Source organism: Heptranchias perlo, chromosome 11 (assembly GCF_035084215.1).
Source record: "Heptranchias perlo isolate sHepPer1 chromosome 11, sHepPer1.hap1, whole genome shotgun sequence".
Classification (NCBI taxonomy): domain Eukaryota; kingdom Metazoa; phylum Chordata; class Chondrichthyes; order Hexanchiformes; family Hexanchidae; genus Heptranchias; species Heptranchias perlo.
In genome coordinates, this window is record NC_090335.1 from 5946251 (window position 1) to 5970734 (window position 24484).

The following is a 24484-nucleotide window of genomic DNA, read 5'->3' on the forward strand; positions in this document are numbered from 1 at the left end:
CCATTGAACACAATACAGGGCCCATGTGAACACTAATCCATCCAGTACAATCAACTGTACTTCAACTACCATTCATAGCGCTCAACCCTTCGCCTCTACCAACATACACCCCTTCTTAAAAGAGCACTTGAAACTACATTACGCCCAGAGTTGCTAAGGGCTGCACCCTAAACTGAGAAGAAATAGGGGCATTATATTTGTTGGAATGAAATATGTCCTGAGTAAGGATTCCACCAATCTTTCCTCCGATCACAAACTTCAGATGATAAAGACGATAAATTTGCATGAGATGACACTTATTCGAGTATTGTGACTGAAGCCCTTTGGGCTGGCCTTGTCTGAGTGGATGCTGAGGCTTTTGCCACGTGGATGAGCATGACATCGACTGCAAGAGGAACTCGTAACAGGTGGATTGGATGCACAGGTGTCTTAATGAGGTCCCGTTGGTTACCGTATCTCGCTGTTGTGTTTCTTTGAAGAGTTCGATTGTTGGTGGTCCAGTGGTGGTGAATCCACCAGCTGAAATTGACTGGCAATGCTGACGATTTTGTAGCTGGCAGCTGTTTCAGTGGGAGTAGGATGGTAAGTGGGTTATCAATGAAAAAGAGACAGGCTTGTTTCAGCCTTAATGTCCTTTATCTAGTCCTAAAGGGAATTATTTTCTTGTACACCCAGTAAACACAAAAGCTGGGAGAGGTATCAAGCCTACTGCTGGTGAGACAAGGAAACAGTACTGAGAATCTACGTCTATGTGAAGCTGTGATGCAGCAAAGCAGGGGGTCGGGCCATTCATAGGCTGCTCCTCCTTTGTGCGAATGAATTAACAATCCACTTGTTCAGGTAGAAAATGGTTTAATAAAACATGCGATTAGTTGGTGAGATTGCTTTGGGCCCTAGTGCGTAATTGCAATCTATTACAGGATGCTTACCCTGGGAGATGGCACCTGGCCTCGTTTTCCTCTCATTAATTCAACAATGTCCTTCTGAGGAAGTATACTGAAGACAAAGATATTGCCATCAGCCCCGCACGTCACCAGAAACTGATCATCGTGACTGGTACAGATGTGTTTGATGTGCCCATAATCATTGTCATGTATACTGAGGCTCCAGAACGTTTTCATGGATTTCAGATCATAATCATTGAACGAGAGAGGATAGATACGGACAGCTCCATTTTCCATCCCACAAAATAGAAGGTGCCTTTTTGAACTGCAAAACAAGAGGTGCAAGTGAGTATCTTTGGAATAGTTGCATATTCTCTCTCTCTCTCTCCCTCCCTCTCAGCAGCAATGTGTTCACAGAAAAACTAGATTACAGTCACAATGTGGCTTATTCATTCTTTCTGCAGTGCACTGACTGCAGTTTCTCACATCTCCAAACCTGAAGGGAGAATCTGCTTTGTGTACTCCTGTGTTAATGCTAACACACCTCTTGTTTCCATGCCCCTGTGGCTACAAAGCATTATTTTATTTGTCAGCTTAAGCCCAGCTTCAAACCACCAAGCAAGCATGAATAATGACATGATGCTTTAGCGTTGAATTTAATCAACATAGTGAAAACAAAGGCATCATTTGTATTCTGAGTCAAAAGAACAGGTATGTATTTAATTTAAAACATAAGCCAGCGAACACCTGCCCAACGGGTCACATTGACTCTTCAATACAGCGGCATGCTGTTTGTATCACACTGGCAGTTATACCTGACTATTGGCTGCAAATGATATCCATGGCAAAGACAATTCGGGGGTGGAATCAACTAGAAACTGGCAATATTAGCATCAGGAAGATACCATTTAAACTAATTACTAAGGGACAGACTGACTCAAATTTGGACCACTTTTTGTGACAAGTCAGAGATGTAAAACCGTGGCTATGTGAGATATATGGTTGATAATAAATCTAAAGTGCTGTGATCTGCAAAACGATTCAACCGAGTTACGATGGAACCATGCAGTTTAGGATTTGCCAGAAACACTTTTATCCTGTTGCTTTCCTTGCAAGGAACATAAAAGTGGACTGTAAAGCTTCTACAAGTATGTAAAAGAAAAGGATTAGTGAAGACAAATGTAGGTCTCTTAAAGTCAGAAACGGGAGAATTTATAATGGGGAACAAGGAAATGGCAGAGCAATTAAACAAATACTTTGGTTCTGTCTTCATGGAAGAAGACACAAATAACTTCCCAGAAATGCTAGGGAACCAAGGGATGAGTGAGAAGGAGGAATTAAAGGAAATTAATATTAGTAAAAAAAAAGTGCTGGAGAAATTAATGGGACTGAAAGCTGATAAATCCCCAAGGTCTGATAATCTGCATCCCAGAGTACTAAAAGAGGTAGCCATGGAAATAGTGGATGCATTAGTTGTCATCTTCCAAAATTCTATAGATTATGGAACAGTTCCTGCAGACTGGAGGGTGACAAATGTAACCCCACTATTTAAAAAAGGAGGGAGAGAGAAAACCGGGAACTACGGACCCGTTTAGCCTAACACCAGTAGTAGGGAAAATGCTAGAGTCTATTATAAAGGATGTGATAACAGGACACTTAGAAAATATCAGCGGGATTAGACAAAGTCAACATGGATTTATGAAAGAGAAATCATGTTTGACAAACCTACTGGAGTTTTTTGAGGATGTAACTGGTAGAATAGATAAGGGAGAACCAGTGGATGTGGTTTATTTGGATTTTTAGAAGGCCTTTGATAAAGTCCCACATAAGAGTTAGTGTGCAAAATTAAAGCACATGGGATTGGTGGTAATATACTGGCATGGATTGAAAATTGGTTAACAGACAGGGAACAGAGAGTAGGAATAAATCGGTCTTTTTCGGGGTGGCAGGTGGTGACTAGTGGGGTACTGCAGGGATCAGTGCTTAGGGCCCAGCTATTCACAATATATATATCAATGATTTGGATGAGAGAACCAAATGTAATATTTCCAAGTTTGCTGACGACACAAAACTAGGTGGGATTGTGAGATGTGAGGAGGATGCAAACAGGCTTCAAGGGGATTTAGATAAGTTGAGTGAGTGGGCAAATACATGGCAGATGCAGTATAATGTGGATAAATGTGAAGTTATCCACTTCGGAAGGAAAAACAGAAAGGCAGAGTATTATTTAAATGCTGATAGATTGGTAAATGTTGATGTACAAAGGGACCTGGGTGTCCTTGTACACCAGTCACTGAAAGCAAACTTGTAGGTGCAGCAAGCAGTTAGGAAGGCAAATGGTATGTTGGCCTTCATTTCAAGAGGATTTGAGTACAGGAGCAGTTATACAGGACCTTGATGAGACCACACCTTCGTCAGGTGACGAAGGGGATAATCTCCGAAAGCTTGTGATTTTAAAATAAAATTGTTGGACTATAACCTGGTGTTGTAAGATTCCTTACATTTGTCCACCCCAGTCCATCACCGGCATCTCCACATCAGAGCGGGAATATGATAGAGATAGCGGATCAGCCATGATCATATTGAATGGCGGAGCAGGCTCGAAGGGCCGAATGGCCTATTCCTGTTCCTATTTTCTATGTTTCTATGTATGTTGCTGCCACATGCTGTGCTGTTCAACTCAGAGCTAAGCATCAAATCCCACACCCTATTCATTACCAAAGCGCTTACCTCCACCTTCACAACTGAACATACCTCCAACCTGACCTCACCCCACTGCTACCAAATCATTATTCATACTTCCGTCACTACTAGACTTGATTTCTCTGATGTCCTACCTGCCAGCATCCTAAAATCCACAAACTCCAACCTGTCAAACCTCCCTTACCCAACACTTCCACACTTGTTGACCTACATTGGCTCCCCATATCCCGAACACATTAAATTTAAAATACTTGTCCTCATCTACTAATCGCTGGGTAGCCTCACCCACTCTACCTCTGAAATTTCCACTAGCCCTGCATCCTCCCGTGCCCTCCACTCATCTGTCACTGACCTTCTCAGTCTCTCCCACTCCTTCTGCTCCTCCACTGATGTCTGAAACACCAGAAACTTCAATCTTATTCTTTGGAATGCCCTCACTAAACTCCTCCTTATCTCCACTTCTTTTTTTGCTCAAGGCATTGCTCACCCCATCTCATCTCTCAAAACTGCCCAAAAGGTCAGAGCCTCTTCCCTTCCTCCTCTGTACAGAATCTTTCAATGTCCTTCAATGTTATACAAGTTGTTGTTGTTCATATTTATGTCAGTGAGCTCTCCACAAATACCCTCAGATCCGTATCCAGTGTTGTGTCCCACGTTGTTTAGCTTATATTCCTACCTCTTCCTCCCCTTCCCAATTCACAACATTTTCCAATTACACACAAAAAATCACATTGCCACGTATTAGTTTTCTAATCTATCCAAATCCATAGAGCCATATATGCTCACAGCACAGAAGGAGGCTATTCAGCCCATCATTCTGTGCCAGCTCTTTAATGAAGCAATCCAAAATTAACCCCACTGCCTTGCTCTCTCCCCATAGCCCTGTATCAATCCAAAACTAATCCCACTGCCCCACTCTCTCCCCATATCCCTGTATCAATCCAAAAACTAATCCCTCTGCCCCACACTCTCTCCCCATAGCCCTGTATCAATCCCAAACTAATCCAACTGCCCCACACTCTCTCCCCATAGCCCTGTATCAATCCCAAACGAATCCCACTGCTCCGTGCTTTCTCACCATAGCCCTGTATCAATCCCAAACTAGTCCCACAGCCTCACTCTCTCCCCATAGCCCTGCATCAACCCAAAACTAACTCCACTGGCCCACTCTCTCTCCATTGCCCTGTATCAATTCTAAAACAATCCCACTGCCCTGCTCTCTCCACATTGCCCTATATCTTTCCTTCAAATATTTATTTACTCTTCCCTTAAAAGATGCAGCAGTCTTTGCCTCAATTACTCCTTGTGGTAAAGCATTCCGTGCTCTAATAACATTAAAAAAATCTCTTCAAGCTTCTCCCCTCACTCTCTTAGTGACAATTAATAACTGACGACCTCTCATTACTGACTCCCCAGCCAGAGGAAATAGTCTTTCCCTATTCACTGCATCATAACTCTTTGTTATTAAATCTCCACTTAGCCTTCTCTGCTCCAGTGGAAATAGTCCCAGTATCTCAAGTCTCTCCTCATAATTATAGTTTCCCATCCCTGTCATCATCCTGGTGAATCTACACTGTACATGGTTTTAATGACCTTTCTATAAAGGAGTTCCCAAAACTTCACACAGTACTCTAACTGTGACCCTGTATAAATTTATCATTAACTCTTTGCTCTTGTACTTTATGCCCCTATTTATAGAACCCAAAATGCTATTCGCCTTTATCTGAACAGAATTTATCTAACTGTACTCGCACTTTCAGGGAATTATGTTGTCGACCCCCAGGGTCTCTCTGTTCCTCCACACCCTTCTATTGAGTATAAGCTCCCATTACTTGTTTCTCGTCCTAAAATGCATCATGTCACACTTCTACACATTAAACGCCAGCTGCCACCTGACTGCCCATACTGCTAACCTGTCTATATCCTGAAGTCCCTCACTTCTCACTGTTGACAACTTCCCTTACCTTTGTGTTATCAGCATATTTTAATATTGTATAAAGAGAACTCTATAAACGCAAAGAGGAAGAGTGTTGTAGTCAGGAAGAAGAGGAAGAATGATATAGATTCAGATCATTTAGTCCATCATTCTGCTGGGATTCATTTTGTTAAGTCTAATTCAATCCCAAATCTTAAAGACTGAGATTTATTGATAATTTTATTAGAGCTTTTGAATTGTTGGCAAACCTCCATAGTTGGAACAAAGAAGCTTGAAAGAAAGAGCTAGCACTTATATAGCACCTTTCACAACCTCAGGGCATCTAAAGTGCTTTACTGCCAATGAGGTATTTTTTTGAAGTGCAGTCACTGTTGTAATGTAGGGAATGTTTAATCCCATCGCTGAGCAGTAAAGCACTTGCACCTTTTCTCGTGTCGATCTGATGGACAGTCCATCAATGAGGCTGTGAAACAGGATATTCTCAGTGTCTACGACTTAGAGCCTGGAGCATACAGGTAACAGTGTCAGAACTGCACTCAGTGCATATAGAAAATTCGTCATAAAGTTAGAAGATATTTGGAAACAATGCAAGCGATTACACTGCTCTTTGTCATCTCATTTTGAGGAATTGATTTCTGCAAGTGATTCCAGACAATCTAAGGATATGGTTGCTGGATGAGGATTGGAAGACCCTGAAGCAGATGGGTGGATCAGCAGCTCCTTATGTGACATTAGGGTACCGGCCACTGAAGGGGCCTTCAGATTGCTCCTACCAGTTAACCGGGGGTTAAAAACATCCAACCTGGTGTGCACTCACGGCGCCAAGAGGCAGGAGGTGTGTCACAGCTTAAGCACCGATGGGGCGACACCAGAGGTCTCAGGTGCTCTGACTGTGATAAAATGGGGTGCCGTGTGAGCAGTGCCACCAGGTAGGAATCAGGAAAACTAAACCCAATTTTAAGACAGAAGACACAAGACTGTGGGGTGTGCAATGACATCCGATACAAGTGTTATGACTGTATTCCTATACCTGTCCTAATAGATAAATGATCTACCAAAACATATCACAATGCTGGTTGTACCCTAACATTTGTTTGACCATCCCTGGTTAGAGACAACTAACACTTAGAGGTCATTGTCTCAACAGGTCACTGAGTGTTGGAAAACTGGGTCTCTAGAGCAGAGATCTCTGTGCTCGAGCAGCATTTGGCCACCAGAGAGGATGAGGGGTATCTGGATCATACTGTCTAGAATGTAGTCAGCCAAGAGGCAGTGTCAGACAGTTCCTTTCAAAGGGATAATGTAGAAAGGGAAGGGGGTGACCATCCGCAGGGGAAGCAGAGGGAGACATATCACGGGGGAGCACAAACCCCTGGGTATCAGGAACTGTCCAATAGATGCTTAGTGTTGGACAAGAATGAGGTGGGTAGTGACAGCGACTCAGAGGAGGATGGTCCTGGGCAACATTGTGGCACTGTGCAGCAAGAGACTACCCAGGGGAAGAGGCAGGTAGACTACAAGAATCGGAGAACAGGAGTAGTGGGTGATACTATAGTCAGTGGACTAGACATCCTTTTTTTGCAGTCGTGATTGGGGGTTCCAAATGCTATGTTACCTCCCTGATGACAGAGAAGGGGTGGAGGGAAAGAGAGTGGGGTAGGGTGGGAAATGAGAGTGGGGGGGGGGGGGTGGGGAGGGGATAGATCCAAGGATCCTGAGGGAATGGGGGGAAGGAATAGTGGAGACTAAAGAAATGATATTTCAGGGTTCTATTGAGAGTGGATGTGTGTTGGAGGACCGGAGAGTGACCAATGTAATTTCCATTTTTAAAAAGGGACACTAAACTAACCCAGATAATTACAGGCCAGTTAGTTTAACATTTGTAGTAGGGAAAATTTTGGAATCTTAAATTAAAAATGAAATTACTAAATATTTAGATGAAAAGCAAATAATTAGTAGCAGCCAACATGGATTTCAGAAAGGAAGAACGTGCCTGGCAAATCTGACAGTTCTTTTGAGAAGTCGATGATCATGGTGGATGGGGAAATGCAGTGGATGTGGTGTACATGGACTTTCAGAAAGCGTTTGACAAGGTGCCACACAGGAGACAATTTGAGAAGATTAAGAGGTGCGAAATTAGGTCGGGGGGGAAGCAAATTGGATTAAAAATTGGTTAGAATGGAGGAAATAGAGAATTGAAGTTGTGGGCGGTTTCTCAGAATGGTTGGAAGCGGGTGGAGGTGTCCCACAGGGTTCAGTTTCGGGACTGCTTCAGTTCACTGTGTACATTAATGTTTTAGATATAGGACTTGAGGGAGTGGTGTCCAAATTTGCAGATGATAGGAGGCACAGTAAATCATTCTGAGGACCAAAAGGAAGCTGCAAGGGGATGTTGACAAGATGGTGGAATGGGCAAAAGAAAAGCGACAGGTGGAATTCAATGTCAAGCGTTTGGTCACCTGTTCAAATATCTCCTTATGTGGCTCGGTGTCAAATTTTGTGTGATAATGCTGCTGTGAAGCGCCTTGGGACATTTTACTACGTTAAAGGCGTGATATAAATGCGAGTTGTTGTTGTTGTTGAATATAAAAACCGAGATGTAATGGTGAATCTGTATAAAACCTTAGTAAGACCACAGTTGAAGTACTGTGTGCAGCTTCTACACTACAAAATGTTGAGGCACTAATTTACTTAACAGCAAAATTATTGTTCAACATGGAGACTGGCCTACTTGAAAAGCATCTTTCTGATTGGGGTTTCACTTGCATCTTCAACAGTTAAGAAAGTAAATGGTTCATCCGTTCTCTTGGAGACATCCTGGTTACTGCCCTGATCAGCTGTGAAATGACAACGGTAGAGATATCCACAATCATAACCACCCTGAAAAACATATTAAAGATAGTCAATAAGAGTTCAGTATGACTGGCCCATAAGCTTCTAAACCCACTTACGATTGCTGCTCCCAGCACTCCCACTGTGACCCAGATACAGAGCCTGGCACCAATGCTGAACTGTTCCTCCTCTAGAATATCAGGGATCTTGCAGCCAAACCAAGAGAGGAAAGAAGCAGATTGCCATTCTCAGCAACTGTCTCCCCTAAAGAGGACAAAGGCCTAAGATCCCCCAGTCTGAGTCCAAAAATATATCCCCGTTTCCATGGACCACCTCAGCATACTCCACATTGAGGAACAAGATGATAATACACTCCTATGCTACCAGCCAACATCAGCACACTTGATTGAAAAAACTCAGATCAAGAACCACAGCAACACAAAGCTCAGTGCTGCTCATTCAGAGCCAGGCCCCGATAACAGAGCCAGCACAGCATATCACAGCTGCCTGCCACTGAACACAGCCCAGACCAAAACATGGCACGCAGAGAGGGCCATTCAGGCCCAAGGACAGAAATGAGAAAGCTCTGTGAGAACTTCCTGACAGCTATCCAGGTCATGAGCATGAAGCTCCTTAAACATTGCAACGTAAAGTCTCAGGCCTAACATGAATGAAAAAGCTGGTGATGAATAGGAAATGGTAATATAAGCGCCAAAGGTCTATCTACTACAGAGGGACCAGGGGATGGCCAGAAAAAATTGTCAACCTGCATAACTGGGATCATCACAATAATTCTCCCCTATCACTATCATCCCTGCCCTCATACTCAGTTGAGATACAGAGAAAACATTTGGCCAGATGGAGGGTCAATTCCTGCTCATTGCAGGTGAGTGATTGGACCTTTGGTATAATGTTCAGAATAAATAGCCCTACCCCAGAAAAGGCTGATAGTGGTCAAGAAACACCCATAATTGCAACAACACCATCATCCTGGAAAGAGGTCCATGTCTCCTTGAAAATCCCTCAGGACCTATTGTTCCTTTCCTATTTATAGTGCAATGGGGAGCTGCCTGATGCAATTCGCCTTGGGTGAGTTCCAAATTTGGCATGAGAAAGGCATCACCAGGTTACACCAGCTCCTTGTGCCTTTCCAAAAAATAGCAAATTCTACATCACACATGAGTTACTTTTCTGCCTCTAAAGAAAACACTTCCATATTCCAAAACTTCCAATGTAAGGCAACACCCTGGAACTGGTCCTTCACCCAATAAACCCCTGCATCATGTTTGCCTCCTCAGCAAAAGACAGACAGAATGCTTGAAAGGGGCCTTCGATTGGGATCTACGGCACCAGGTAACATACTAAGAAATTCCAGACAGCAGCAGACCATTGGTTTATCCAACATTATCTGCTCTGGATACAGAATTGAGTTCTGTTTGCCTCTGTATAGTCTTATGCACTTCAATTGATCTGTGCATCTGCACACCAAGGTCCCTCTGTTCTTCTACTCCATTTAAAATCTTAACATTTCCCTATTCTTACTTCAATAAGTAATACCACAACAATTTTCTACATTAAACTGCATTTGCCACCTATCTGCTCATCCTGCCATCTTCCACAATTTGCCATAATTCGCAATTTGGTGTCATATTGATCCCTCAGTTCCTAAGTCCAGATCATTTTTGTATAGAGTAAATAAGAGTGGCCCAATATAGATCCCTATGGAACACCACTCATCACACCGTTCTATTCAGAGAAACTTATTTTACTCCTATTCTTGGCTGCTACCCACCAACCATCTCCTTCTCCATGTAACCACAAGCTCCTTAGTTCCATTATCTTTGCCACAAGTCTGTTATGCAGTACCTTAAATTATTTTTGAAGTACATAGAAATTACATCCACTGTACTTCCTATACCTATCCTATTATTTCTTCAAAGGTTGGCCCAACGCAGCCAGCCTTTTAGAAATCCATGCTGATAGAATCATAGAAAGGTTATGGCACGGAAGGAGGCCGTTCAGCCCATCGAATCCGCACCGGCTCTATGCAAAAGGAATCCAGCTAGTCTCACTTACCCGCCCTATCCCCTTAGCCCTGCAAATGTTTTCCTTTCAAGTACTTATCCTGTTCCCTTTTGAAGGCCATGATTGAATCTGCCTCCACCACCTTCTCGGGCAGTGCATTCCAGATCCTAACCACTCGCTGTGTAAAAAAGTTTTTCTTCATGTCACCTTTGGTTCTTTTGCCAATCACCTTAAATCTATGTCCTCTAGTTCTTGATCTTTCCATCAATGGGAACAGTTTCTATCTACTCTGTCTAGACCCTTCATGATTTTGAATACTTCTATCAAATCTCCTTGCAACCGTCTCTGCTCCAAGAACAACCCCAGCTTCTCCAGTCTATCCACGTAACTAAAGCCCCTCATCCGTGGAATCATTCTGGTAAATCTCTTCTGCACCCTCTCTAAGGCGTTCACATCTTTCCTAACCTGTGGTGCCCAGAACTGGACACAATACTCCAGCTGTGGCCGAACCAGTGTTTTATAAAGGTTCACCATGACTTCCATTCTTTTGTACTCTATGCCTCTATTTATAAAGCCCAGGATCCCGTATGCTTTTTAACCACTTTCTCAACCTGCCCTGCCACCTTATGCACATATACCCCCAGATCTCCCTGTTCCTGTACCCCTTTTAGAGTTGTGCCCTCTAGTCTATATTGCCTCTCCTCGTTCTTCCTACTGAAATGTATCACTTCGCATTTTTCTGCGTAAAATTTCATCTGTCACGTGTCCGCCCATGCCACCAGCTTATCTATATCCTCTTGAAGTCCATCACTATCCTCCTCACTGTTTACTACCCTTCCAAATTTTGTGTCATCTGCAAATTTTGAAATTGTGTCCTGTACACCCAAGTGATTATTAATTCTGTCCCGGATTATCGTTTCTAAAAGTTTCCCCACCACTGTGGTTAAACTGAGTGGCCTATAGTTGCTGGGTTTATCCTTACACTCTTTTTGAAGTGCATGTATTGGTAGATAATGCCATTAAAAGGAGAAACAATTTTTTGTGTTTTACAGATAAGGACATAGAATACAAGAGTAGAGAAGTAATGAAGTACAAATGACTGGTTTGGCCACAGTTAGAGTACTGTGTGCAGATTTGGGTGTCCCATTGTAGAAAGGACATTAATGCCATAGAGAGCGTACAGCGTAGATTCACCAGGATGATGCCAGGATGATAAACTATAGTTATGAGGATAGACTTAAGATACTGGGTCTATTTCCACTGGAGCAGAGGAGGCTAAGAGGAGATTTAATCGAGGATTTTAAAATAAAGAGTTTGATAGAGTGAATAAGGAAAGGCCATTTTCTCTAGCTGGGGAGTCAGTGATGAGGGGTCATCAATTTAAAATTGTCACAAGAGAGTGAGGAGAAAGGTTAGGAGAAATGTCTTTATACAGAGGGTTGTTGGAGCATAGAATGCTTTACCACAGGGAGTGAATGAGGCAGAGACCAATGTATTTTTAAGGGAAAACTGGATAAATATTTGAAGCAGAGGAAGATGGTGGCTATGAGAAAAGAGCGGGACAATGGGATTAATTTTGGATTGCTCTAGCTAAGAGTCAGCACAGACACAATGGGCTGAATGGCCTCCTTGTGTGCTGTAAACATGTATGGTTCTATGATGAATCTGTTCCGTAGAGGCAATTTGCAATCCCTCTCAAATTGGTTAAAGAAAGAGAAATCTTGTAAAATCTGTCACCTGTCTTACTGACACATCTTGTGACCCAGCACTTTTTGATAACACCCTTCAACTGCAAAAGGAAAGAATAGCACTAGCCTTGAGCTAGCAGGAGGCTTCAAAAGGCATATTCCCATACTCCCTCCATGGCCTCTGATTAACTCCTCATGCCGATTCAATGGACAGAGGTTGGAAGAGTCCTGTCCAGTTCACGTTTGTCCCCAGTTATTATGTGCAGCCTTCTCCTGTATGAAGGTACTACACGGGTGTATGCTGAAAATTGGAAGATCACAGACATCAGCCAAGTGCCCAGTCTGCCTGCCAGCCTTGTGTGAATCCATGAACAGGCAGCATGTTTGATGATCTCACTTGGAAGATTTATGTGCAACATTACACAAGATTAGATAATTATGGATTAGGAAGACCATTTGGTCCATCTAAAATCTTCTATCCATGATGATTCTGAAGTGCCACTATTGCAGCATCTAATTGATTCATAAATGTTTCCAAGGATCTCACCTCCACTATTCTATTCATGAGTCCATTCCATATGCTGATCACTCTGTGTGAAGAAAGATTTCTTTGTATCAGTCCTAAATTTACCATTTTACTAATTTGAACCTGTGTCCCTTTATCCGACTCTCACAATTTAATTTACACTAATATTCCAGATTTACCTTTTCTATTTCCTTCACAATCTTATGCACCTCCATGACATCACCTCTCTGATGACTCCTTTGATGGCTGAAAAGCTCAAGTTTCTCCTATCTTTTTCTCATAAATCAGACCTTTAATACGAGAACAGCCTTGTTCCTCTTCTCTGCACAGCCTCCAGTGTTTGAATTTCCCCCTCGTTTCTTGGTGTCCAGACCGGACACTACTCAAGGTACGGTCTGGCCAGAGCACAGTACGGTTTGATTATGCTTTCTGACCTATCGTAGATTGCTGCTCTGCATTGGTTTGAACATGTTTAGCATGAGTCTGCTAAGACTCCGAAGTCTCTTTCAGTTTCATCCTTAGCTATTTCTACACCATTCATGGAGTTCGTGTCAACCATTTTTCCTTCTACATGCAGTACTTCACACGAGTCTGTATTAAATTTAACCTACAAGCTGGTGCCACCTGGTACTCTGTTGTTGCCATTTTCATATTTTCTCCCATTCATTCTTTAATTTAGGAGCTGCCTATTCCAATGCACAGCCCCTCCAGGTTTGGTATCATCTGCAGATGTGCCCACTTTGCATTGAATTCCTGAATTCAGGACAGTCAAGTCCTACCACCAAGCCCAGAGGCATCACAGTCAGTACTTCCCCCAAACTCAAGATAAGCTGTCTAACGTCTACTATTTCCTACTCTTCAGCCAGTTTCTTAACACATCCTAAGTGCCCACAGTTTTGAGTTCAGAAGGACAAAGTAGGGCCTCCAGCAATAAGTCCTTTCATGTGCAAGAGCTGAAGTGTTGAGGCAGTGCTTTGCATGCAGCCTCTGTGAAGTTGCAGCAAATTGATAAACTCTTTGTGCAATGCATCCTGTGGCCATATATTTACAATAGGCAAATTGGGCATACTGCAATCTTCCCAAGTTCTGACATTTTTTTCTAATCTTCTACAACCGAAGGAGATGGGAGTCACAACTTGCTCGGCACCTCTATTCAGTCATTTGGACATGACCCCTGATAGGAGGGTGCTTCTCTGCTCAACCTCCTGTAACAACACCTCGTGGGCAGCATCCTCAAATGGGGCAGTCCCACTCCCACTCCTATGCCTCCGACCTCCATTCCTCCACAACGACATCAAAATTTTCTTGAGTGGAGTTTCCCCCTTAAATGTGAGCAGCAGCCCTTTAAAAGTTGCTACTTGCTGGATATCCCGCCCATGCACTCTCTGCAGCTGAGTGTTTGTGCCCAGTCAGTGTGTATATATTATGATAATGAATTGATCTTGCTAAATAACATAAGGCCAACTTCCCTAGAACACTGCATGCAATTCAATCCAGTCCTGTAGCCACTGTGATAGTGCCCAAACCTTTTAGAATTTTTTTTTAGCTGCATATGCTTTGCAGTTGCTATGTGTGGAATTTCTACTTGGTTGTCGTGTGATGCTAGTTGTTCTGGTGTACTCTGGGTATTGTCCCACAGTGCCGGGGTGAAAACTACAACTCCCATGATGTGTCTCTCCCACGCATAGAGAATTCAGCAGCAGCAGCTAGACACGCCCCCAAGGCCCAAATGACATTTCGAACCACAGGACTGAAGCAGAACACAAACACCAGGCCCCAGAGAGAAAGGCAGGCCTGCGACAAGGACATTTCTTGCAGGCATTTTTCACATTAAGTGAATAATATTATGGGGAAGTTTTTAGTCTTTATTTTCAGAATTCTGTAGCTTTTTGTATGTATGTTTTGTCATAGGTATAATCTTTAGCTGTATGCATTTATCTATGATGTGGAGATGCCGGTGATGGACTGGGGTTGACAATTGTAAACAATTTTACAACACCAAGTTATAGTCCAGCAATTTTATTTTAAATTCACAAGCTTTCGGAGGCTACCTCCTTCCTCAGGTGAACGATGTGGAAAACACATCGTTCACCTGAGGAAGGAGGTAGCTCCGAAAGCTTGTGAATTTAAAATAAAATTGCTGGACTATAACTTGGTGTTGTAAAATTGTTTACAATTGCATTTATCTAAGTGAGGGAAGAAAAAGGTGACCAAAATTACTTGAACAATTTGGTCATTCATTTTCCATCTGTTGCTAGTTCCAGATAGCTTTGAAACAAAAAATGAGTTTGACTGGTGTGTTTTGTATGGATTGCTAGTTTGTGATTAATGCTAAGTACAGACTAAGGTGTCCCTCGATTTCAATCTTCTTTAGTAAATGTCTATCACCTTTTACAGGGGTCACAAAGTACAGAACAGGCAAGTTTATCTGCCTTTCTATTTGCACCAATCAGCATGGTTAACTTCATAAGATAATTACAGAGAAGGATGGCCATTCAGCCCATCTTATTTCATCCAGCCAAATGATCCTAAAGCCACCCCACTGCAGCATTCAACTTGTTCTTAAATGATGGTATGAAGAACGTGCTGATATCAGTCCAAAATTTGCCTTTTGTTAGTTTGAACTTGTGTCCCCTTGTTTCACTCTAGCAATTTAACTTCAATTAATGTTCAGGATTTATCTTTCCCATATAGTTTACTATCTTCTATGCCCCTGTTCAAGTGTTAAGCCCAAAACTCTGTGGTCTTTCTTCATAACTTAAATCTTTCAGCCTGGGGGTCAGTCACGTGGCTCTTCTCTGCACTGCCTCCAACACATGAACATCTTCCCTGTGTCTCAGTGACCAGAAGTGGACACAGTATTCAAGGTACAGTCCACCAGCGCACTGTACAGTTTGATCATCATGTCCTCCGGTTTATATTCTGTTATTCTGGCAGTGTAGTCCAACGTTCTGTTGGCGTTGTCGATTGCTGTTCTGCGCTGGTTGTGCAGTGTTGGGTCAGCTAAGGCTCCAAGGTCTCTCCCAAATGTTTCAAATTCATTTGTGGAATTCCTATAAGAAGTACTTTACACTTACCTGCACAAAATTTCATCTGCTATTGGTGAAATATAAAGTACTGAACAGATAGTGGTTATTTGAGCCAACCAGTTAAGTGAAATTGTTTGAAAGTGTGATACGCTTTGTGCGTGACATTTGAAACCGTGATGTATACTTTGCCACGCACAGTGGATGGACACTAATGAAATTCCTCAGGTTCTCCCGCTCCACCAACTAATTTCCAGGGAAGCTCAGTGGAAATCCTGTTCACACACGTAAATGGGATTTCCCCAAAATCTCCACCGGCAGAAGCCGCAAGGAAATTTCCAGCGTAAATGCAGGACTTTGACTTCACAGATTACAGAACAAACATAATTATACGCAAGATAACTAAAGCATATTCAACAATCGCAGCGCACAAAGAAGCAGCGAATAGAATCATAGACTCTTACAGAACAGAAGGCGGCCATTCGGCCAACTATGCCTGTGCCGGATCTTTGGAAGAGAATGATTGCCAATTATCATGATTTTTTTTTAATTCATTCATGGGATGTGGGCGTCGCTGGCGAGGCCGGCATTTATTGCCCATCCCTAATTGCCCTTGAGAAGGTGGTGGTGAGCCGCCTTCTTGAACCGCTGCAGTCCGTGTGGTGACGGTTCTCCCACAGTGCTGTTAGGAAGGGAGTTCCAGGATTTTGAACCAGCGACGATGAAGGAACGGCAATATATTTCCAAGTCGGGATGGTGTGTGACTTAGAGGGGAACGTGCAGGTGGTGTTGTTCCCATGTGCCTGCTGCTCTTGTCCTTCCAGGTGGTAGAGGTCGCGGGTTTGGGAGGTGCTGTCGAAGAAGCCTTGGCGAGTTGCTGCAGTGCATCCTGTGGATGGTACACACTGCGGCCACAGTGCGCCGGTGGTGAAGGGAGTGAATGTTTAGGGTGGTGGATGGGGTGCCAATCAAGCGGGCTGCTTTATCTTGGATGGTGTCGAGCTTCTTGAGTGTTGTTGGAGCTGCACTCATCCAAGCAAGTGGAGAGTATTCCATCACACCTGACTTGTGCCTTGTAGATGGTGGAAAGGCTTTGGGGAGTCAGGAGGTGAGTCACTCGCCACAGAATACCCAGCCTCTGACCTGCTCTCGTAGCCACAGTATTTATATGGCTGGTCCAGTTAAGTTTCTGGTCAATGGTGACCCCAGGATGTTGATGGTGGGGGATTCGGCGATGGTAATGCCGTTGAATGTCAAGGGGAGGTGGTTAGACTCTCTCTTGTTGGAGATGGTCATTGCCTGGCACTTATCTGGCGCGAATGTTACTTGCCACTTATGAGCCCAAGCCTGGCTGTTGTCCAGGTCTTGCTGCATGCGGGCTCGGTCTGCTTCATTATTTGAGAGGTTGCGAATGGAACTGAACACTGTGCAATCATCAGCGAACATCCCCATTTCTGACCTTATGATGGAGGGAAGGTCATTGATGAAGCAGCTGAAGGTGGTTGGGCCGAGGACACTGCCTGAGGAACTCCTGCAGCAATGTCCTGGGGCTGAGATGATTGGCCTCCAACAACCACTACCATCTTCCTTTGTGCCAGGTATGACTCCAGCCACTGGAGAGTTTTCCCCCTGATTCCTATTGACTTCAATTTTACTAGGGCTCTTTGGTGCCACACTCAGTCAAATGCTGCCTTGATGTAAAGGGCAGTCACTCTCACCTCACCTCTGGAATTCAGCTCTTTTGTCCATGTTTGGACCAAGGCTGTAATGAGGTCTGGAGCCGAGTGGTCCTGGCGGAACCCAAACTGAGCATCGGTGAGCAGGTTATTGGTGAGTAAGTGCCGCTTGATAGCACTGTCAACGACACCTTCCATCACTTTGCTGATGATTGAGAGTAGACTGATGGGGCGATAATTGGCCGGATTGGATTTGTCCTGCTTTTTGTGGACAGGACATACCTGGGCAATTTTCCACATTGTCGGGTAGATGCCAGTGTTGTAGCTGTACTGGAACAGCTTGGCTAGAGGCGCAGCTAGTTCTGGAGCACAAGTCTTCAGCAATACAGCTAGGATGTTGTCGGGGCCTATAGCCTTTGCTGTATCCAGTGCACTCAGCCGTTTCTTGATATCACGTGGAGTGAATCGAATTGGCTGAAGACTGGCTTCTGTGATGGTGGGGATATCAGGAGGAGGCCGAGATGGATCATCCACCTGGCACTTCTGGCTGAAGATGGTTGCAAACGCTTCAGCCTTGTCTTTTGCACTCACGTGCTGGACTCCGCCATCATTGAGGATGGGGATGATTACAGAGCCTCCTCCTCCCGTTAGTTGTTTAATTGTCCACCACCATTCATGACTGGATGTGGCAGGACTGCAGAGCTTTGATCTGATCCGTTGGCTGTGGAATCGCTTAGCTCTGTCTATAGCATGTTGCTTCCGCTGTTTAGCACGCATGTAGTCCTGAGTTGTAGCTTCACCAGGTTGGCACCTCATTTTTAAGTACGCCTGGTGCTGCTCCTGGCATGCTCTTCTGCACTCCTCATTGAACCAGGGTTGATCTCCTGGCTTGCTGGTAATGGTAGAGTGAGGAATATGCCGGGCCATGAGGTTACAGATTGTGCTGGAATACAATTCTGCTGCTGCTGATGGCCCACAATGCCTCATGGATGCCCAGTTTTGAGTTGCTCGATCCGTTCTGAATCTATCCCATTTAGCACGGTGATAGTGCCACACAACACGTTGGATGGTGTCCTCAGTGCGAAGACGGGACTTCATCTCCACGAGGACTGTGCGGTGGTCACTCCTACCAATACTGTCATGGACAGATGCATTTGCGACAGGTAGATTGGTGAGGACGAGGTCAAGTAAGTTTTTCCCTCGTGTTGGTTCGCTCACCACATGCTGCAGGCCCAGTCTGGCAGCTATGTCCTTCAGGACTCGGCCAGCTCGGTCAGTAGTGGTGCTACCGAGCCACTCTTGGTGATGGACATCGAAGTCCCCCACCCAGAGTACGTTTTGTGCCCTTGCTACCCTCAGTGCTTCCTCCAAGTGGTGTTCAACATGGAGGAGGACTGATTCATCAGCTGAGGGAGGACGGTAGGTGGTAATCAGCAGGAGGTTTCCTTGCCCATATTCGGCCTGATGCCATGAGATTTCATGGGGTCCAGAGTCAATGTTGAGGACTCCTAGGGCCACTCTCTCCTGACTGTATATCACTGCACCGCCACCTCTGGTGGGTCTGTCCTGCCGGTGGGACAGGTCATACCCAGGGATGGTGATGGAAGAGTCTGGGACGTTGGCTGAAAGGTATGATTCTGTGAGTATGGCTATGTCAGGCTGTTGCTTGACGAGTCTGTGGGACAGCTCTCCCAATTTTGGCACAAGTCCCCAGATGTTAGTAAGGAGGACCTTGCAGGGTCGACTGGGCTTGGTTTGCCGTTGTCGTGTCTGGTGCCTAGTGGTCCGTCCGGTTTTATTCTTATTATGACTTTTCGTAGCGAGGTTTTACAAGTGAGTGGCTTGCTAGGGCATTTCAGAGGGCAATTAAAAATCAACCACATTGCTGTGGGTCTGGAGTCACATATAGGCCAGACCGGGTAAGGACGGCAGGTTTCCTTCGGACATTAGTGAACCAGATGGGTTTTTACAACAATCCGGTAGTTTCATGGCCACCATTACTGATACTAGTATTTTAATTCCAGATTTTTTATTTAATGAATTGAATTTGAATTCGCCAGCTGCCGTGGTGGGATTTGAACTCATGACTCCGGATTTTAGTCCAGGCCTCTGGATTACTAGTCCAGTAACATAACCACTACGCTACCGTACCCTTATCTGTGTCCTCTGGTTACCGACCCTCCTGCTCGTGGAAACAGTTTCTCTCTATTTACTCTATCAAAATCCTTCATGATTTTGAACACCTCTATCAAATCTCCTCTTAACCTTCTCTGCTCTAAGGAGAACAATCCCAGTTTCTCCAGTCTTTCCACATAACTGAAGTCCCTCATTTCTGGTATAATTCTAGAAAATCTCCTCTGCACCCTCTCCAAGGCCTTTTCAAATACCTGAATGTTTAATTAACAGGCATCTTAGACCTCAGGGATTTGTTTGTCAATGCCCCAATTTGTTATGATAATTAAAACTTACCACAGACAACCAGAATTCCCCCGGCTTTGAGTAGAAACCACACAATATGGGACTTGGTTCTTCAGGAATGTAGATCATTGGGAGTTCCTCCTCTTTCTCCTCTTCTTCCTCCTCTTCCTCTTCCTCTTCCTCAGTGACCAATTCTGGATTCTCTGCTGCCATTTCCTGCTTTTTCTTGAGCCGTTCTTGCTTTTCTTTCTCTTTTTGTTCCTTTATTAGTTTCCTCCGTTTAATCTCTATGTTTCTCTATGACAACAAAACAGATATAAGTGCAATGATTATAAATGCTCACATTGCTTATCTCAGCATACTGCCAAACAATAACGCCCTTGGCGCAGTTTTTATAATGTGTTCGCAGGATGTGGGTGTCATTGGCAAAGCCCATCTCTATTTGCCTAGAAGGTATTAAGAGTCAACACGTAGGCTTCGATATTTAAGGGGAGGCGGGGAGAGTGCGGGGCAGTGCGGCAAGGCTGGGGTCGCAGAGTTCCTGCCGAATTTAACGGCAGGACCGCATTATAATTTTTGACAGGCTGGCCACTGCTGGGCGGGAAAACCAGCGGCAGGAGGCCAGTGGCAATCGCGACTGCGGATTACCCATCAGTTGGGGGGGTGTGGGGTCGGCAGATCGCGGGTCAGCCATCCGGGGGGGGCGGGGGGGTGGGTTTGGCAGATTGCAGGGCAGGCTGGAGAACGGGCGGTTGGCCGCGATTGAGGCAGGGCCTAGAGAGAGGCAGCGATCGGCAGAAGGGAGGCCGAAGATTTGCTTGAGGGGCAAACACTCCTGTTCCTCCTGGCCGACAAGTGTTGCTATAAAATTCACTTACCTTCTGAAGCTGGCTTCTCCTATCTCTATTTCGCCGCCGGGTTTCCTGAGCCCTGGGAAACCCGGCCAGCAACTGTTATATTTAAATCAGGCTCCCAATTGCACTGTGGGAGCCTGATGTAAACATGATAATGAATTGTCCTGCCTCTCCACAGCGGGACACTCGCATGGCTCGAAACCCACCACCGTAAAAACGGCAACAGGCACGTTGGTGTCAGGTTGGTGATGCGTTCCCTCTTTCTACGGGTTTAACACCCCCCAATCTCCTCCCGCCTGTTGTGGCGGGTTAACATTGAGGCCATAGTATGGGACTGAAGACACACATAGTCCAGACCGGGTAGTGATGACAGGTTCTTTTCTCAGAAGGGTACAAGTGAACATTGTCGAGTTTTTTTAATAACAAACTGGCAGCTTTTGCGGTCATTTTTATGACCACAGATTATCAGATTATCTGAATTAAATTTCACAAACAGCCATGGTGGGATTTGAACACAGCCTCTGGGTTACTCGGCCAGTAGCATAACCATTTGTATCGTCAGCAAACTTGGATACATTACACTCGGACCCTTCATCTAAGTCATTAATATAGATTGTAAATAGCTGAGGCCCAAGCACTGATCCTTGTGGCACCCCACTAGTTACAGCCTGCCAACCTGATAATGAACCGTTTATCCCTAATCTCTGTTTTCCGTCCTTTAACCAATCCTCTATCCATATTAATATAATACCCCCAACCCCAACCTTGTGTAACAACCTTTTGCGTGGAACCTTATCCGGGGCGGGGGTGGGGTGTCGGCAGATTGCAGGGCAGGCCGGAGAACGGGGGGGTTGGCTGCGATTGAGGCAGGGCCTAGAGAGAGGCAGCGATCGGCAGAAGGGAGGCCGAAGATTCGCTTGAGGGGCAAACACTCCTGTTCCTCCTGGCCTACAAGTGTTGCTATAAAATTCAAAATGCCTTTTGAAAATCCATATATACTACATCCACTGGCTCCCCTTTATCTACCCTGTTAGTTACATCCTCAAAAAACTCTAATAAATCTGTCAAACACGGTTTCCTTTTCATAAAACCACGTTGTCTCTGCCTAATCATATTATGATTTTCTAAGTGCTCTGTAACCACTTCCTTAAGAATGGATTCCAGCATTTTCCCAACAATCAATCTCAGGCTAACCGGTCTGTAGTTCCCTGTTTTTTCTCTCCCTCCCTCTTGAATAGCAGGGTTACATTTGCTACCTTCCAGTCCACTGGGACTGTTCCAGAATCTAAAGAATTTTGGAAGATCATAACCAATGCATTCGCTATCTCTGCAGCCACCTCTTTTAGAACCCTAGGATAAAGGCCATTAGGTCCAGGGGATTTTTCGGCTTTTAGTCCCATTAGTTTGTCTGGTACTTTTTCTCTAGTGATATTAATTGTTTTAAGTTCCTTCACTCTCATTTACCCCTGGGTTCCCCACTATTTTTGGTGTGCTTTTTGTGTCTTCTACTGTGAAGACAGGTACAAAATATTTGTTTAACACATCTGCCATTTCCTGATTCCCCATTAAAATTTCTCCTGTCTCAGCCTCTAAGGGACCAACATTTACTTTTGCTACTCTCTTCCTTTTTACATACTTGTAGCAGCTCTTACAATCCGTTTTTATATTTCTTGCTAGTTTACTTTCATATTCTATTTTTTTTTATTCGTTCATGGGATGTGGGCGTTGCTGGCAAGGCCAGCATTTATTGCCCATCCCTAATTGCCCTTGAGAAGGTGTTGGTGAGCCGCCTTCTTGAACGTGAGGTGAAGGTTCTCCCACAGTGCTGTTAGGAAGGGAGTTCCAGGATTTTGACCCAGCGACGATGAAGGAACAGCGATATATTTCCAAGTCGGGATGGTGTGTGACTTGGAGGGGAACGTGCAGGTGGTGTTGTTCCCATGTGCCTGCTGCCCATGTCCTTCTAGGTGGTAGAGGTCGCGGGTTCGGGAGGTGCTGTCGAAGAAGCCTTGGCGAGTTGCTGCAGTGCATCCTGTGGATGGTACGCACTGCAGCCACGGTGCGCCATGGTGAAGGGAGTGAACGTTTAGGGTGGTGGATTGGGTGCCAATCAAGCGGGCTGCTTTGTCCTGGATGGTGTCGAGCTTCTTGAGTGTTGTTGGAGCTGCACTCATCCAGGCAAGTGGAGAGTATTCCATCACACTCCTGACTTTGGGGAGTCAGGAGGTGAGTCACTCGCCGCAGAATACCCAGCCTCTGACCTGCTCTTGTAGCCACAGTATTTATGTGGCTGGTCCAGTTAAGTTTCTGGTCAATGGTGACCCCCAGGATGTTGATGGTGGGGGATTTGGCGATGGTAATGCCGTTGAATGACAAGGGGAGGTGGTTGGACTCTCTCTGAGATGGTCATTGCCTGGCACTTGTCTGGTGCGAAAGTTACTTGCCACTTATCAGCCCAAACCTGGATGTTGTCCAGGTCTTGCTGCATGCAGGCACGGACTGTTTCATTATCTGAGGGATTGTGAATGGAACTGAACACTGTGCAATCATCAGCGAACATCCCCATTTCTGACCTTATGATGGAGGGAAGGTCATTGATGAAGCAGTTGAAGATGGTTGGGCCTAGGACACTGCCTTGAGGAACTCCTGCAGCAATGCCCTGGGGCTGAGATGATTGGTCTCCAACAACCACTACCATCTTCCTTTGTGCTAGGAATGACTCCAGCCACTGGAGAGTTTTCCCCCCGATTCCCATTGACTTCAATTTTACAAGGGCTCCTTGATGTCACACTTGGTCAAATGCTGTCTTGATGTCACCCTTTTTATCAGTTTTTTGGTCGTCCTATGTTGGTTTCTAAAACTCTCCCAATCCCCAGGTTTATTACTCTTCTTGGCAATGTTATAGACCTCATCTTTCAATCTAATACTCTCCTTAACTACTTTAGTTAGCCAAACATGGATCACTCTCCTTAACTACTTTAGTTAGCCAAACATGGAGTTTTTATTTATCAATGGAATGTATACATGTTGAGAATATTGAAATATTCCTTTAAATGTTTGCCATTGCTTTTCAACTGTCAAACCCTTTAATTTAATTTCCCAATTGACCTTTGACAACTCACCCCTCATACCCATGTAATTGGCTTTATTTAAGATTAAGACTCTAGTTTCTGACTTAAATACGTTACTTTCAAACACAATATGAAATTCTATCATATTATGATCACTCTTCCTCAGAGGTCCTTTTACTAATTAACCCTAACTCATAAGACAAGATCTAAAACTACTTGTTCCCTGATTGGTTCCATGACATATTGCTCTAGGAAACCGTCTCGGATACATTCCATGAGCTTGTCTTCCAATCTACCTTTGCCAATTTGATTTGCCCAGTCTATATGCAGATTAAAGTCCCCCATGATGACTGCATTTCCTTTGTTACAAGCTCCCATTATTTCATGATTAATATTCTGTCCAACAGTATTGCTACTATTAGGGGGCCTACAAACTACTCCCATCAGTGTATTCTGCCCCTTGATCTGCTACAAACAATGATTTTTGGCCTGAGCTGGGAGGGAGAGCTGTGGCTCTGGCTCTGGCTCTGGCTCAGGCGCTGACTCCAGGCAAACTGGGCAGGTCAGTGACAGGTAAAAAAAGATCACCTCGAGAAAGAAAACCTGCCAGCTCCCACCGACTTGCCAGCCACAAGAATCTCCAGTGCTGACATCAATCACTGGCTTACTTTCCAATAAAACACTGGCCTCAAGCTGTTTCTGCCCAAAATAAATAGAGCACAAAAGACACTATAATCTGCAACTTTGAAATTGACATTACTGCAAATATCGAATGGTTTTTGCCTTTTGGCCGATATCAGCAACTGCCCATTTTAAACATGGACATTAGTGTACTGTCATTTTCT

The 24484-nt window shown here is 44.5% G+C and overlaps 1 protein-coding gene across 1 annotated transcript in view; it reads right to left on the reverse strand.

Annotated features, from left to right (window-relative positions):
• Positions 1-24484, reverse strand: part of LOC137327067 (cilia- and flagella-associated protein 44) — a 216166-nt gene that overhangs the window by 77499 nt on the left and 114183 nt on the right. Inside the window, exons 16-18 of the mRNA XM_067992476.1 lie at positions 19766-20011; positions 8255-8403; positions 930-1209 (exon numbers count right to left, since the gene is read on the reverse strand). Of these exons, the coding sequence (XP_067848577.1) occupies positions 930-1209; positions 8255-8403; positions 19766-20011 (675 nt within the window). The remainder of the gene's footprint in view (positions 1-929; positions 1210-8254; positions 8404-19765; positions 20012-24484) is intronic.